This window comes from Polyodon spathula, chromosome 4 (assembly GCF_017654505.1).
Source record: "Polyodon spathula isolate WHYD16114869_AA chromosome 4, ASM1765450v1, whole genome shotgun sequence".
NCBI lineage: Eukaryota > Metazoa > Chordata > Actinopteri > Acipenseriformes > Polyodontidae > Polyodon > Polyodon spathula.
This window is the reverse complement of record NC_054537.1, coordinates 89,679,691-89,696,329: the sequence shown is the minus strand read 5'-3', so window position 1 is coordinate 89,696,329 and position 16,639 is coordinate 89,679,691. Positions and strand designations below refer to the sequence as shown.

The following is a 16,639-nucleotide window of genomic DNA, read 5'->3' as shown; positions in this document are numbered from 1 at the left end:
GATCGGTTAGTATCTCTTTGGGAATCCCCACCCGGGAGAAAACCTTCACAAGCTCGTTGGCAACAGACTTAGCGGACATAGATCGGAGGGGAATTGCCTCTGGATAACGTGTAGCGTAATCCAGAATGACAAGTAGGTGGGTGTATCCTGCCGCACTCCTTTCTAGTGGCCCAACTATGTCCATCCCAATACGCTCAAACGGAGCTTCCACTAGGGGCAAAGGCACCAGAGGGGCTCGTGGAACGGCTCTAGGGCTGGCCTTCTGACATTCCCCACAACGCTCACAAAACCGCTTAACATCGCCATCCAGCCCCAGCCAGAAGAACCGTGACACAAGCCTTGCTTTAGTTTTATCCCTTCCCAAATGACCAGACAGGGGAATAGCATGAGCCAGCTGCAACAAATCCTCCTTAAAGGGCTGAGGAATGAGCAACTGATGACGCACTTCACCGGTCTGGGGTAATTTATCAACACGGTACAGTAGGTCTCGATCAATTTCAAAGTGGGGGTACGTGGCGGCGCGTCTGGGCTCGACCACCCGACCATTAACCACCGCTGCTTGGTCAAAGAGCCTGCCCAGCACGTCGTCACGCCCTTGCTCGAGTCGGAAGTCACGGGAGCGAGCTAAGAAATCAGCTCCCATGGCTTCCAACTCGGGGTCAGGTCGGTCCCGAGCAGAGGCAGCCGAGCCAGACCCCTGCGCTGGCTCCGCGACCTCCCCCCCGGACTCTTCACCAACCGCCCCCACCTGGAACTTCTCTGACTCCCTCCATTGCCAGCCCTCATTCTTAGCGATCCGACGCTCCCGTTTAGTTTTACGGGGTTTAAATCTATGGCAAAACAATTCTGGATCGCGAAAGGGAAAAATCTCTCCAATTACTTCCTCTTTCTTAGCCAATAAAGAAGACGGGGCTGTCAGAGCAGCCAACCAATCTTTAAACTGCTCACAGTCCCGTCCCAGAACTACTGGTACCGGCAATCGAGGACATAATCCTACCTGCACCTGCGTCACCTGCTGGCCAATAGTCATACACACATTTATCTTGGGATAGGAGCGGACATCCCCATGAATACATTTAATATGCACCCGTCCCAATATACGTTTATGCCCCGGTGAGATTAGGCTCTCCTGTACCAGAGACTGACTACACCCTGAGTCCAGGAGAGCCTGGGTTTTTGTACCATCCACTGTCACAGGAATAACAAAACCCGTGTGCTGAAGTGACTGAGGTAATTGAACGCGCCTACCTGGTCGGCTGAGGTCACACTCCATCACGGGGCAGTCCCGGGAAAGGTGGCCCACCTCCCTGCACGTCCAACACCTCGGTGGGCTGGTTTCTCTCCCCGAAGTTTTGGAAAGAGGGGGAAACACTGGAGCCATAAAAGGGGCTCGCCGATAAGGCGTCCGCGCGAGACCCCGGTCCGACACTGCAGCAGCCCGTGGGTATCCCCACCCTGCCCCAGTACCCGGGCCGGGAGCTCCCGCCGACACCCCCCGACCAAATCCTGGACTACCCCTACCCCCCAGTCCCTTCGCCCTTTCCGGGGCCAGTTGAGGGGGCGATCCAGTAGCCGCACTACTCCCGGGCAGTTTCGTGGGCGTTGGTTCTGCTGCCTGGTATCGCTCGGCAAGCTCGACCGCCCGGTCCAGCGTGTCTAGTGCCTGCCGCTGGACCCACAGCCGAGGTTCCGGGGCTAGACATTCCAGGAAGCGCTCCACCACGATCATCTCCACCACCCTGGCTTTGGTGTTCAGCTCCGGGTTCAACCAACCCAGTGCGTAATCCTTCAGACGGTGGGCGATGGCTCGTGGGTGCTCCCCTACCGCAAACTGCTCCTCTCGGAATTTCTTCCGATACCCCTCCGGTGTGGCCCCCACGCGATTAAGGATGACGGTTTTCAGCGTGGGGTAATCCATCATCCGATCCGGGGACAGCGTTCTCGCTGCTGCTTGCGCCTCCCCCGTGAGCTGAGGAAGCAGGTAACTAGCCCACTGGGCTGGATCCCACCCGGCCGAGGTCGCCATGACCAAAAAACACCTCCAAATAGTCGTCAGGTCGATCCTCGGCCGTCATTTTTGTGGGGCGTTGCAACTGGGGGTCTGGAGCTGCGGGTCTTGCCGCCCCCTGCACTGCTGCGGTGAGCGTCTGGCGCAGGAGGTCCATCATCGCAGCAAACTGTGTGGCATCCATGGCTCGTCTGCTCCTTCTATAGCTGCACTGCTTGGGGCAGTGCCAGTGAATCCCACTTCTAACACCACGTGTGGAAGGGGTGTGGGTAATTCACTGACTAGGAGACAGACAGGTGTACTTGAAAACACCACACAGGTGCCCAGTTTTATTTTTAGACAGTTCTTACTTTTTCTGGCAGAGGGCACTGTTGACCGTGGGCTGCCTATCAACGATGATAGACAACACCACGGAAATACCACAGCTGGTACGTGAACAGGAAGGGCACTCGCAGGTGCTCAAAGAAATAATAATGAAAACAGAAGTCGAAAAGAACAAGGGAAAATAAAACAATAATAAAACTACAAATAAAAGGTGCTGCACTCGGCAGCGTTATCCCGGTCGCCGTTACCCGCACGACCCGGATCACCGTCCTACTCTATCGGCTATCTAGCCTGCTCTTTCACAATATGCCGGGGTCTGCCCAAGGATTCCCCGCTCTCTCTCTCTCTGTCTCGCTGTGATTCTTTATTTTTCTCCCGGCTGATTCCCGGTCCCGAATCAAAGCGTCCGCACTCTTAGCGCGTCTAAGTGGGCAGACCTGAGGAAACAACAGAGCGTTATTTTATAGGACCGACAATCACCCAAGACCCGCCTCTCGGCCATTCAGAGAGGGGGAAAGTCCACACACACACTTTCCCACCTCCCCGTGTCACTGCCATGACTCACAGGCGGTTGTTGGGCGACTGCCGCCCTCTTCCTGCAGCCCGTGAACACGCCAGCAGAGTCAGCACAGATCTCTCCCTGTTACAGGCCCATTATTCCTCTACTAGCTTGTTATTCTCATTGTGGTGTAGTGGACCCTTGTTAGGAATTGACATCTCTGTGCTGCTCATGATAACTCACCTCAGTGTGAGCCATGGCTGGTAGAACTGAGGTTGCATTATCTGGTCCAATTCCAGGGGATCCACTGTTAGGAGAACTGGGACCGGATCCTGGGGCACTGCTGCTTGCTGATGTATCTGGAAACAACGTTACAAAATTAAAATCAAACATGCATGTGGCTAAAAACCTGAACAGACCTGACGATATACAATAACTGAACAGACTTGACGATGTGCAATAACATTACAATCAACAGCAAAAGGTGCACCTTCACCTTTAAGTGAACTGCCCTAGAAAACATAAAAATTGACTGAATGAGTCAAGTCATTCGGTTCAACATGTTTGTGGTGATAATTTAAGAAACAGGACCTCAGAGGTCAATGCCATTCAAGCATTTCAAGGGCAGAAGTTACAATAACTCTGGAGCTGAATAACTTTGAGTTGGTAGCACAAATGACTTCTATATTTTCAATTACTTAGCCTTTTTTGTGAAAATGTGAACTACAATAATTAAATGTTTGAGAAATTGAAGAGGAAAAAACATCTTTATAATTTATACTTTTAAAACAAGTAAATGTATTCACAGGTCCTGTACTCTCATCAGCCTAAAACCCCAGCCTGATACTGATGAAGTAATCACCTATCTTAATACCAGGAATGCTGGCTTATTTTTTTACAGATCTAAAAGGTAATGCTATCTGGCCATCATAAAACAGAACTGTTGGTTCTTGGCTGGTTCCTGGGTTACCTGTCACATCATATGTTCTCTTTCTGTAAGGATTTATCACATTTCCATCTTTCCTCCTTAGCAACGGACTGCTCCTTCTCTCTGCCACTTTCTGTTTTAATCGCGAACGCACTTTCAGATTGGGTTCAGAAGCTTGTAAAACAAACACAAGAAGTTAAATTAGACACACTGTAATGCTAACGCCATACAGAAGTGCTGACCAGCATGTTTGAGATGACTGAATTATATACACATTTTCAGATACTGTAGACATCATTCTCGGCCAAAGCAAAATACATTTTGAGGGAACTTAAGTCATCTGGAATACATTATTCTCAGTAGCAAGCGGAAAAGCTAGCTACCTGGAACCTGCAGTGACCACAAGCACTGAGTCAGTAGGAGCACTTACAATAATACAAAAACATTGGAAGAGTTGTATTATTACAGCCCATCTATGGTAGAAGCAGCAGTAACTAAATTTAGAAGGCCCTGAATGGATTAGCACCTAGTTACTTGCAGGTGTTACTGACCCCGTATCTTCCAAACCGCACTCTGAGCTCAGAGGATGGGGGACTGCTGGTTATTTCTATACGGTCAACAAAAGCAACACGGGAGGAGGGAGGGCTTTTTCTCGTAGAGCTCCTAAATTATGGAATGCTTTGCCTTTGTTTGTCAGGGAAGCTGGGACTGTTGTAGTTTTCAAGTCAAGACTAATAACGCACTTTTATAAAACGGCTTTGTTATCTTAGTGGGTTTTAATGTAACTTTAAAATTGCTGTTTTTGTATTATGTGTATACTGTTATTTAAATATGTTACCTAAATCCAATCGAAAATTTGTGGCATGACATTGCTGTCCATCAACGCTCCCCAAGGAGCTTGACAGATCTTGAATAGTTTTGTTAAGAAGAATGGTCAAATATTGACAAATCTAGGTGTGCAAAGTTGGTAGAGACCTATCCCAACAGATTCACAGCTGTAATTGCTGTCAAAGGTGCTTCCACCAAGTATTAACACAGGGGGGTGGAGACTTATCAAATTATGATCTTTCAGTTTTGTATATTTAATATATATATTTTTTCTCAATACAACCTTTTTTCCCCTTAACAGTGTGGAGTATGGGGTGTAGATAAGTGGGAAAAAATCCTCATTTAAATGCACAAAATTGAGGCACTGACATGACAAAATGTGAAAAAAGTTCAAGGAGGTGTAGACTTTCTATAGGCACTGTAAATGTATTGTGGTTTGTTTTTTTCTGCTATGTACTGTACAGTGCTTTGCGATACTTTTCTATAAAAACCGCTGTATAAATGCAATAATGCAATAAATAGAAATTAACCGAAGACCATTACCATGCCAAGGCTGTATCTTTTACAGGGGGAAAGCTCTTTAGAAATGTCAAAAATGTATGTAGTACAGGCAAGAGAACTAGGGCTTATGACCTTTTGTTTTTGCCAGGTCTCAATTCATATTTAAAATGGAGACATGTGGTACAGTAAATTAATGTGTCACATTCTAATGCAAATCACAGTGTAGTATAAGGTGAAGGCAGTGGACAGTGGTGTGTGTGTGTCTATGTGTCATATATATATATATATATATATATATATATATATATATATATATATATATATATATATAAAATCACAATAAAATGTACATTTAAAACATCAAATGAGGCAGCGCTCATGGCTAGCACCTTGGCAGCAATGTAGTAACTACATTTAAAAGTACAAGTTGTGCACAGACATTTTAATAAAAAGGAAACATGCAGCACTGTGTCCTGCTGCCAAATCCGGATGACTAAACCCCATTCAAGCTTGTGATTTAAGGCAGTCTGGGCTGCCTTTTCTCATATGTGAACACTCCAAAATAGAAAAGGCAGACCAGGGCCGGCCTAGATTTAGGCCACCGTTTCGATGTGGCACAGGGCCTGCAATCCGAGAACAGGGCTGGCCTTTACAAATATATGAATGCAAAGCAGACTTTGCTTTAAATTTATGTAAACATGCCTGTCTAATAAAACTGCTTTAGGTAATCAAGTTCAGTGTTGAATAAGGTTTCAGTTTACTTCAGTCAGTATCCAGAGCTGTTCAAAGGTGCCGAAAACAATAACAATCACCCCCAAAGATCGGATCAATGAGTTTGACAAGACCGATCTTCACGTCGATGGTAATGTGCTGTTTTGTACTTCATGCAGCAAGGCTGTAGATTACATTCATAGGCAGACCATTGTAGAACACATGGGAAGCGCTGAATTTAAACTGAACAAAAGGAAATGTCAACAACAGCAAACTTGTGAACTACTTGTAACATTTGAAGTAAAAATGTTTGTTTTGTTTTATGATTTAATGGCACTGGTAAGCTTGTAACTTGCTTAGAACTTGAAAATGTAACAATTTGTATTTTCACTGTAATATTCAATGCCTGTTATTGTGATTATTATTTTTAATGTTATTCTATTGGCGATAGAGCAGTAATTTATTATGTATCGTGCATGTTGTTAAGCAAACTGTATTTAATATATGATGGTGTAATGCTGTATTTAGAGAACAGCGCTTCTCTTAATGAAGGTTTTGTTATAATGAGGGGTTTGTTATAGCCATATGTTCTGTAATCTTCCAAGAGAAGGGGTAACTGTAATGTTCAGTCTTTACTGCTAATGGTTAGGGACTAGAGAATAAAAATGACAAAGTAATGTAATAATAAGGAGTAAACAGAAGTTTAACTATAATGTTTGTAAATGAAAACAGTATTCATACAGGTTAAACAAATATGTAGAACTGAGAAAGAATGTGTAGTGTACAATATATAAATGTACTTTGTAACTGGAATAAATGTTACATACAGTTTATTTTGTATCACATGATTCCAGGTGTAACGGGTTATTGAATAATTTATTATTAAATGCTGTTTCTTTCCTTAGCAGGGAGCCGTTGTATTAGGTGGTCAGTTGTAAGCTTGTCTTGTGAATGTCAGTCATTGTAAGTACAACCTGTTAGTCATTTGCAATCTGAGTGAAGTATCCATTATGAAAATAAATATGTGTACCTGTGAACACTATCAAGTTGCTGTTTCCTTCGTTCTATATACCTCTGTGTTCTTAAGAGAATAATGTGATTGTGGGTGGAGGTAAGGTCGGACCGTCACCCCATTACACACCAAAACATTGTCAAAATAGTCAATTATATATATTTAGTTAGTTGTGTATTTCAGATATTTATAATTCTTCATTTGCTTTTATATGTCTCTTCTGTGTTCTTTCATCTGCCACTTCTCTGCATCCTTATTTTTCCTTATGCAATCAAGATAGACGTCATAACAGCAGTGCGTAGATATTTTTAAATATAACTGGGAGAAGGTTTATTTAATTTTATTTAAATAAACATTTTTTGTATATGACATATTCATTATACAATTGATGAGTTGTGGATGCTTCTGATCCCAGATTGGGTGTGTCATGAGATTGTCTTTTGGAGTGATTTTGTTTTTGGTGATGTGAGGTTGCTGCTGTCTTAGGTTATTTGTCTGAGGCTTGATCATATTCCCTTCTGTAAATGTTACTTTGTATTATTTTCTTTTTCCATGTTTGTGTTTGTCCAGGGACTGCCAATGAAAATTAGTTCATAGCTAAATCTGGGTGCAACACATCTTATGACATGTCATAAATGTTTAAGATTGTACGTTGCCCCTGTCAAATAAACACATAAATAAAATAAATAGTCATATGCAATACATAAAATAGATGGCAAGACAGAGGTGGATTGTGGGTAATATTCTACTTTCCAAACTCGAATTGTGGGTTAAGGGGCTAGTCCTCTTTCACTGGCTTAAAACATGCTGTCCACCACAATTCTCCTTTTATGTGTTAAGTAAATGTGTGTGTTTAGTTTATATGTGTATTTTTGATATGATACAACACTTAATGAGTGTAATGAACATATATTTTCTCTCTCTTTCATATAGATGTAGATTTATATACACGCCAGTACCACATATACGCAATAAGGCCCGACGGGGTGTCTGTATACGTAGAATAAGAAAAAGTCCATATATTAAACGTATATGGACACACTGGAGTGCCTTATTGCATTTATAATCCCAGTCAAACAGTGGATTTTGAAAGGAAAAAAAGCAGAAGTAATTTTTAAGGCAATGTTTTTTAATTTTTTTTTTAAATTAAATATCCTTACGCTAACAAATGGACCATAAAAGTAGTCCCATTTGTAACTTTGAACTACACACTAAGTTAAGCTGAGTAAATTGATTTAATTGAAACATGCAAAAGTAAGTAAATATAGATAGACCCGCTTCACATCCTGATTGTCATGCAGGCATAATTCCTGATATAAAGAGGGTGATGATACAAACTGGATTTCACGTTTTCTATGACAGCACATTACGAGTGCTAGAAAAAAGAAAGAAAACTAACAGTGAATTAAAAAGCAGTGTTTTAATACTGCATACTTAGTTGTTCTTTACATTTATCAAATGCATATAGCTTACTACAGGAAAAATACGTTTTGTATCATTAACTGGAACAAAACAGTTTGTGTCATTATCAAAAAAAGTATGAATTGTCGACTGACAACAGCTATCAATTAGGCGTTGCACTTGGTGTTGTGTGTTTTTTTGTGCATTGTATAAGACTGACTATTAAAATCTGGTAATGGTGGTGTTTTGCAACTGAACTGTACTCCATTAACACCGCCCACGCAGCATTTTTTGACAGGCTGCACAAAATGTCAGTTTATCAGCCAAGATGATTATTGGTTGTGTTGGAAATTAATTCTGTCCTGTGGTTACTTAGTAAAGCCCGGCACAATAAGCGGGTTTGTGATATGATATTAAGAGAGATAATTTCTCAAAGAACTATGGTGCATGGTGAGTGGTTTTTGAAAAATCGTGATAATAAAGGAGGCATGATATAAAGCGAGGTAATATAAAATGGGTTCATCTGCATTTTTTTTTTTTTTTTTTTTTTGTTGAATTTTACATTGCCATTGAAAAGATCCACCAAGAGGCTAAGATGAGACAGCACTTTTTTTTCAGTTTTATGATTACTGTACATCTGTAACTGTAATCAAGATGGTTATCAGTACTTCAAATTCTGTGAGGCAGCGCAGTGATTTGGAATACGTGACAAGGCTCTGTATCCATCCAACAGAACTAGTAGAAGGCGCAGGTGTCATTGCCCATCCATTAACATTCCAAAGCACCTTTGACCTTTGTTCCATAGTCCAATTTCTGCATTTTTGTGTATTGCATTTTAGCATATTAGTCTTAACAGAGGTATTCTTGCAATACATCATTTAAGTCCTGATTTCAAGAGTGACCTTCGTACTGTTGATTTGATGGACAATCATCCTTGTTAGACATTTTTTTGGGTCTTCCAGTCCTGGGTTTGTCAATTACAGATGATGTTTTTCTATACTTGTTGATTATGCTTCGGATATCACACCTTAAAAATCGAGTGATGCAAGCTATTTCACTCAGTGTTTTTCCTTCTTTATGCAAGTCAAGGTTGTTATAATAGTAGAAAACACTAGTGGAGGCTTTGAGTAAATTCTTGATGCTCATAATGCATCTGAGTAGAAAAATGCAACATGTCTAAGACTTTTGCACAGCAGTGTATATCTACCACTGCTACAATATTATGTTCAGATTGAATCTAAATAATAATAATTAAAAAAAAAAAAATCTTTATTTTTATATAGCACCTTTTATAGTAGACCACCATCACAAAGCGCTTTACAAGATACAAGTCTAGGGTGTGTGAACTACACATCAGCTGCAGAGTCACTTACAAGAACGTCTCATCTGAAAGACAGAGCACAAGGAGATTAAGTGACTTGCTCAGGGTCACACAATGAGTCAGTGGCTGAGCTGGGATTTGAACCAAGTACCTGCTGGTTACAAACCTGTATCTCTAACCAGTGGACCACACAGTCTCCTAATCCACACTAAATAGTATTCTGAAGAGAGCTCACTAGAGTTCCCTTAGACAGAAATACATTATAAGTGACATTCTTTCCAAAAATACAAACGGATCGATCTCACAATCATAACATTTAAAACGAAATTGTGCTTTCCACTTAATAATGCTGACAAGTATGAATCCAATATCCAGTTCTTAAAAAAAAAAAAAACAAACAAAAAATAGAACAGTCTCAACAGATAGAACCAGCTAGGCAATGCAATGCAATGACCGAGACGCTGACTTTTTGACAGGAATATCACTAACAATGTCATATTCACTAATCAACCTGGTATATATTACAATAATTGGCATTAATGGAGTACTGTGATTATTCAACGGAGGAAGATGGTGAAAGAACTGTTAAGTCACCGAAGGGAGTGGGTGGGTTGCTCTGGAGACAGCATTTTATGCCCCTGCATGTGGATTTCTGTTTGTACTGTATCACAACAACAGTACGGGTCATGCTGTCACTGGAACGAATTAAAGAAAAATTCAAAAATGAGACAAAACGGTTATTCACAGGATCTTTCAGCACTGCTTGTTGTAAAATCTAGTTCTCCCACTAACTTTTTTGTAGGTTTGTTTTTTGTACTAACAATGAGTTAACTTACACAACAATCAGTAAAGCACAAGGGTCATGAACAGAGAAGCAAACGACCAGGAGGAGTGACACCGGCTTCTTGCCAGGTGCTACTGCTATATTCTTTTAATTGGGACCTGCTGCAGTGTCTGTTTATAGTTCTCAAGAAGGTTCAACTCTTTCCTCTTTCACTTTGTACTTGATGTATTGCTTTACTGAACCACCGAGGAAAATTCAGTCAGAATCAGAAGGGTATTTCTTACAAAGCACCATAGGCTCAAGATTAAGGCTCAAGATGCTTAGCAGTGTTTTTTTTTTCCTTCAAAAGAACTTTCCAATTACACAATAAAGCAAACACAGATTGGATATTTCAACACAAAAAATAAGTCTTTAAAAGGAATCCTGTGAAGTGGTGATTCTAATTGTATCCCTTGTAAAAATAGTGTTGTTTGGGCTACCTGACACTTGATGAATATCGGCTATTAGAAAAATACCACAACAATATTTGCACAACAATTAGAGAGGAGGTTTACATGTAGTTAATGCAAAATGAAAATATATGAACTGCTTTGTATGTTTATGTAAAGGGGTACTGTTGTATATGGTTTTAACAGAGAAACCCCAGTCCCTGTGGTTCATTGTGCTAATGCACTGACCCATTTAAATAAAGAGCACAGTACATTCAGGGGTGTCATGCAATGGGGCTCTACTGCGATATATACTCCAGGTCCAAGTTATCCTTCGGCTAGTTTCACCACAGTAGGAGAAGTGTTGGGACTAAGAACATATCACATGTACACATACTATGACTATATTTATTGGTATTTATTTATTTTTTCCTGCACCAAATATTTAACAAGATAGCTCCAATTGAATTTCCTGTAACAAATAGAACTGTAAACCTTAAAACAGACCATATTCTGTAACTGCACCAAATATTAACTTAATTTAGTTGTGTTACTGCGAAACCACTATACCAGTTTAGTAAAATAAATAAATAAATAAATAAAATAATGTGTAGATGAAAATGTGTTAATTTTCCAAATGTGTTGCTTTTCCAATTAGCAGTTAACATGGCAATTATAACTTGAACATTTAAAAAACAGAAGTGCTCATGGGTCCAGCAGCTCAACCTGGGTATTTCTTAACAGGAGTCATATGATTCACCTTCAACATGTAAAACAATAAGTCTCTTTTTTTGACCTGAACCTGCATCAACTACAAACGTTTTGAAAACTAAGTCACAAGCTGGTGAGGTACAGTGTTACAGGCTTCTCAGCTTGTTAGAGGAGACTGAAAAAATAAAGATACCTGTCATATTCAATTCTGCACTGTTTCTGTCCTTCTGCTTCATGACAGCTGCCAATCCCTTGTTTGTCATAGTTGTTCAAATGAAGAACAAGCAGTACCTTTGTATCTACCATATGCATGCCAACCACAAACCAGGCTTTGATGAGGAAAGACAGGAAGTGGGGTAGGGGAAAGACCACATCTAGAGTCTGAAACCTGAGGAACAGGAAGTAAGCCCTTGGGTGTCCTTGTCAGTGTAGGAGGATTGTTATTAAAGCATGAGAAGGTCCATTTTTACAGTCACACTGGCTATCGCCTGACTGAAACTCAAGGGTTATCGCTTGACTGAAACGGAAAGGGTACAAAAAAGGTGGAAAAGATAGCTTTGAAGTTTAACATATATAAACGTGTTGTGCTTTCTAAATAAGGATATCTCCCGTTAAATCTTTTTTAAGAAATCCTTTCCACTAGGTTTCAAAATGTCCATTTTCCTGGCATGCCAAAAATGTATTAATAACACAGAGACCATTCCAATTAACTTTATAGCTTGAAGGATATCATGCCCTCATTAGTCATATAAACTATGTACAGTATATTGGAAGGATGTCACACCTTCCCTAGTTAAATAAACTATTTAAAGTGTATTGTAAATCTTATAAAAACAATGTTAAAATGTTATATGCTTGAATGCCAGAGACAGTCCAGCATTTCTATAAGATTTACATAGTATTAGCGTTGCACCCATCATTCTTCCACTGATATTTCCAACTTCTGCACAAAAAAATAAAACAAAAATAAATAACAGCTGCTCCTTTAACAGTTAGCTGATAACCACACCATTAATTGAAAAGTAGATAAAGTGGAAATTAATTATATTTCTTTTTTTTTTTTTTTTTACTTTTTCCACATACAAGCTAGTGTCTGAGAAAGTGACTTAAAAACTAGAAAAGCATGCACTCTTTTCACAAAGTGTCTTCAGAGTTATTGTATCATGCATTTATTATGAAGAATATGAAAATGAACACTACCCATGAAGTTCTAATTTAAAACAGCCTTGTTAAAGTATATGATGGGTGGTTTTGTAAAATAATTGTTCAAATGAGAACAAAGACAAATGCTTTTATGTTTATAGAAGTAAATTGAGCAGACTTTATAATCGATAAAAATGAGTTTACTTTCTGAATACATAGCCTGTTTGTCCTGGGTATAATTACTATTGCCTACAGCTTAAAAACCTACATACAGAATGTGGCACTCCATATGGCAGAGTAATTTAGCACGTAAAAGTGTGTACCACAGTAATTCAATGAGACACAGTGGGAAAAGAATGAAATGCAATTTCCTTGACTTCATAGTAGAATTATGTACAATTTCAGCATGCTTCACATTGCTATCAGTCTAAACCAGTGGTGTGCAAAGTGTGGGATGCATGCAGAGTCAGAAAGGGGGGGGCACAACTATGACTGTAAAAATAAAAAGCTTTAGATTTTGACTACAGCTATGGGTCCTGGTGGTTCAGTTACTTGCACACCTTAGGTGAAGGACCCATGTTTACATTTAGGAAGAAGCTTGTTCAGGATTGTCAAAATGAGTGTGATGTCAGTTTCCATGGTGCTAGTTATAAATAAATAATAGAATGTTTTTGTGGGAAATCTCCCTATCAACTTTAATTAAAAATGTATTGATATCTGTTTTATTACATACATACAGATACATTTAATTAAATAAACATATCCCAAAGCTAAACTTAAAGTACATGTTAACTTACTTCTCACACTAATACGACATAAATAGAAGACACTTTTCTGGTTTCAGAAAACATTGTATTAATAATGTTATCACCATGTTGCAGGTATATAAATATACCCTTTCTCAAAATAGAAAACAGCTGCCTAACCTTACACACGCTACATTACGTAGCTATCAACTATGACGAGAAGCTATTTATACGTTACTGCAGTATTGTTTTTTGTGGTAATCGACAAAGCTAATGTCTATAAATTCAGATCTATATTTTATACAAGCATACATATTTATTTTCAATTCGGTAATTTGCCCTAGTTTCAAACACATATACAGAATACTACCCATCTAGAATGCATGATTAAATGTTTTTGTTGAACGGTATATTACACAGGTGTGTATTTTTTATTATTAAATAACCCAACTAAAGTCATAGACATAAGATTCTATTACATTGATCTAAACAGAGGCAGGTCTAAATATCACCACCAAATTAAATATTAAATTAGGAACAAATCTTCCATTATACCGTCTTTTACTGTCAAAAATACATTGTTAGCAATGTTAGTTTTAATGATTTACCAGAGGCATGATGTTAGCGGTGCCCTGCTGTACCTCAGCTACTTTGTATCAACCATATATCATGTATGCACACTTAGGAGAACCTTCCAGGATGAATATATGTTATAAAAAAGGGATCACTATTATAATGCTAAACAACAATTTCTATTCCTTTCCATTGCTGTAGCTGATGAGGTCAAGCATAGGGACAGTTCCTCTTTTTAAGGGTCAGTTGGCACCTCTGCAAACTATCTGTCTCCCTAAGGGTGAGGAAGAGAGTTCAGCCTTGTGGCAAAAGTCACAGATTTGCTCATTAATAATAAGGCTGTTTTTGGCTGTTGCTGTCCCTGTGCCACCTTTGTCAGCGGAGTCCCCAAAGGTACCACGGTGACCCTAGTGCCTGGGGTAAGGCAGTGTGGTCACATCCTGGTTGGTTGGGGGTGGGAGAGGGCTAGCTTTCTACACTAGAGTCCATTCATTATAACCTTCTCCAAAATTATTTTCTAAACCCTGGTGTGAATTTACAGATTATCCACTATAGTAAAGTACTCCCTTTCATTATGTTGACCTAAAATGTAAACAAAGGCATTTGTTGGAACAATGAGCTGATGTTTTGAGATGTCAGTTGTGTGTCACCATTGACCCCAAACTGCTGTAATTAATGTCTTTATGCTCATCTGCAAACATTTAGGCATCCTCAACCCTTTTTTTCTTTTCTTTTTTTTTTTAACCAACTGAAGCCCCAAATCTAAATTTTGGGTCATGCATGGCCATGACATAGCACAAGTTATTATTACTGTCTGAGGAAATAATATATATATATATATATATATATATATATAATATATATACTATATATATATATATAATATATAAATATATATATATATATATATACATACACACACACACACACACACACACAACACACACACACACACACAAAATTGAATAACACAAATGAATAAGTTAAATAAAATATGTACATCATAAGTGTATTTATTTGCCAGTTATTAATAACAGCTTTATATAGATGGCTGAAATGCCGACTAAACAATATTGACTCACCTGTTTTTCTTAATGGAAAATCATCTTTTGAAGCATGTGTTCCTGGCAGTGTGTACTTGTATGACGGTGATGTCACACCAAGAGGAGGTGAGCTCTGATCTAATGAAGTATGATGGGCAGCCCTGGTAAACACAAATGAACTGTATGAACATAGAAAAACTATTTGACCTCTAAGTGCGTAAAGTAATTATTGAGCCATTGTCTTCGTTACTTTACTTATTAACAGTTATTGATGCTTGGAAAAGCCATAAAACACAAGACAACTACTAGGCAACTTTTCAGTTGAGGCTCAAATCAATAATGTTAGTTGAACTTTTGAAAACAGCTTGAACATGTTACCAGTAAAGTTGCAAGCATCTCACTTGCATTATTATTATTATTATTATTATTATTATTATTATTATTATTACTGGGAAGCATGACAATCTTGGAATACGTTTAAACCCTGGAGTTCCCAGTTTAGCCAGCAGGATCATTTATAGCTTCATTAATTCAATATTCACTTCAAAAAAAGAGCTCAGAATTGATTCTACATGCATATTGCATATAGCTCATATAGATTTTAAACTTTGTTTTGGGAACAGTGTGTGCCATGCATTTTGGTTTATGGTCAATACTGGTAAGCTTTTTGAATGGGATAGTGTATAAACAAGGCTTTTTAATATTTAGCCTATCCGTATGCATGCTAGAATCTCCCACCAACCACTCAATGTCTATGAAAGACCCCGTGTCAAACTATACTCACATGTACCACAGCTTCGGGTGGCGGCCCAGGGACTGATTATTTCCATTTGCTGCAGGATCTTTAGATTTGCTTAACAAGAACTCCTGCAGTTTCTGCTTAACTTCAGTGCTGGCTACGGCACCTTCAGATTAAAAAGATAATATTAATACTGGTTTTGTCAAGTTATTTAAAGGTAAAACCACTCTTCTCCTTTATTTGTTTACATATCTGCACGTAGAAATAATGAAGACAACATGTAGTAATGTGTGTGTATATATATATATGTGTGTGTGTGTGTGTGTGTGTGTGTGTGTGTGTGTGTGTGTGTGTGTGTGTGTGTGTGTGTGTGTGTGTGTGTGTTTATTGCACATAGAACCAAGGAACTGACCTGTAGACACACCGGTACCGACTTTTTAGGGAATGTTTTGCAGCAGTGTTTCTCTGCAGAAATTTGCAAAAAAGGGGTGGCGGTAGTGCAAATGAGGGTTCTCAAATATTATAATAAGATGTACTTAAGCTGCCAGCAATTGCTGCTGGCATTTCCCAGTCCACTTTTTCTTGTGCATTGCCAGTTGTGCTCAATGCATTTTTTAGGTGAACACCCAAATACCTATTTTTCTTCCAAAAAGCAGGGTGTACTTACAAGCTTTGAAAACACATTTCTATGACATTTCTGGTTTCCTCAAAGTGTTGGGAGCAATAGACTGCGCATATGTGCCGCTAACCCCTCCAGCTCATTCTGAACATCTGTATAGGAATAGGAACCACAACTATGCTACAAATGTTTGTAATTGTGCACAATTTAGCACTGCACCACTTAAATAAAAACAGACGGTATACAATTGGCTTATTGGCTATAAAATGAATTATTGGTATAATGCACAATTTGTTGCTAGTCCCTTGAAATTCGTATTG

At 39.3% G+C, this 16,639-nt stretch overlaps 1 protein-coding gene across 5 annotated transcripts in view; it reads right to left on the bottom strand.

Moving 5' to 3' along the window:
- The window catches only part of LOC121315072 (histone deacetylase 9-like), a 215,985-nt gene that overhangs the window by 84,001 nt on the left and 115,345 nt on the right, over positions 1-16,639 (bottom strand). For 4 of the 5 annotated variants that reach the window (XM_041248968.1, XM_041248970.1, XM_041248967.1 and 1 more), the window contains 4 exons: positions 15,746-15,866; positions 15,001-15,122; positions 3,802-3,933; positions 3,075-3,190 (listed from right to left, as the gene is read on the bottom strand). In XM_041248968.1, the coding sequence (XP_041104902.1) occupies positions 3,075-3,190; positions 3,802-3,933; positions 15,001-15,122; positions 15,746-15,866 (491 nt within the window). The remainder of the gene's footprint in view (positions 1-3,074; positions 3,191-3,801; positions 3,934-15,000; positions 15,123-15,745; positions 15,867-16,639) is intronic. The other variant, XM_041248971.1, reaches the window with a different exon arrangement.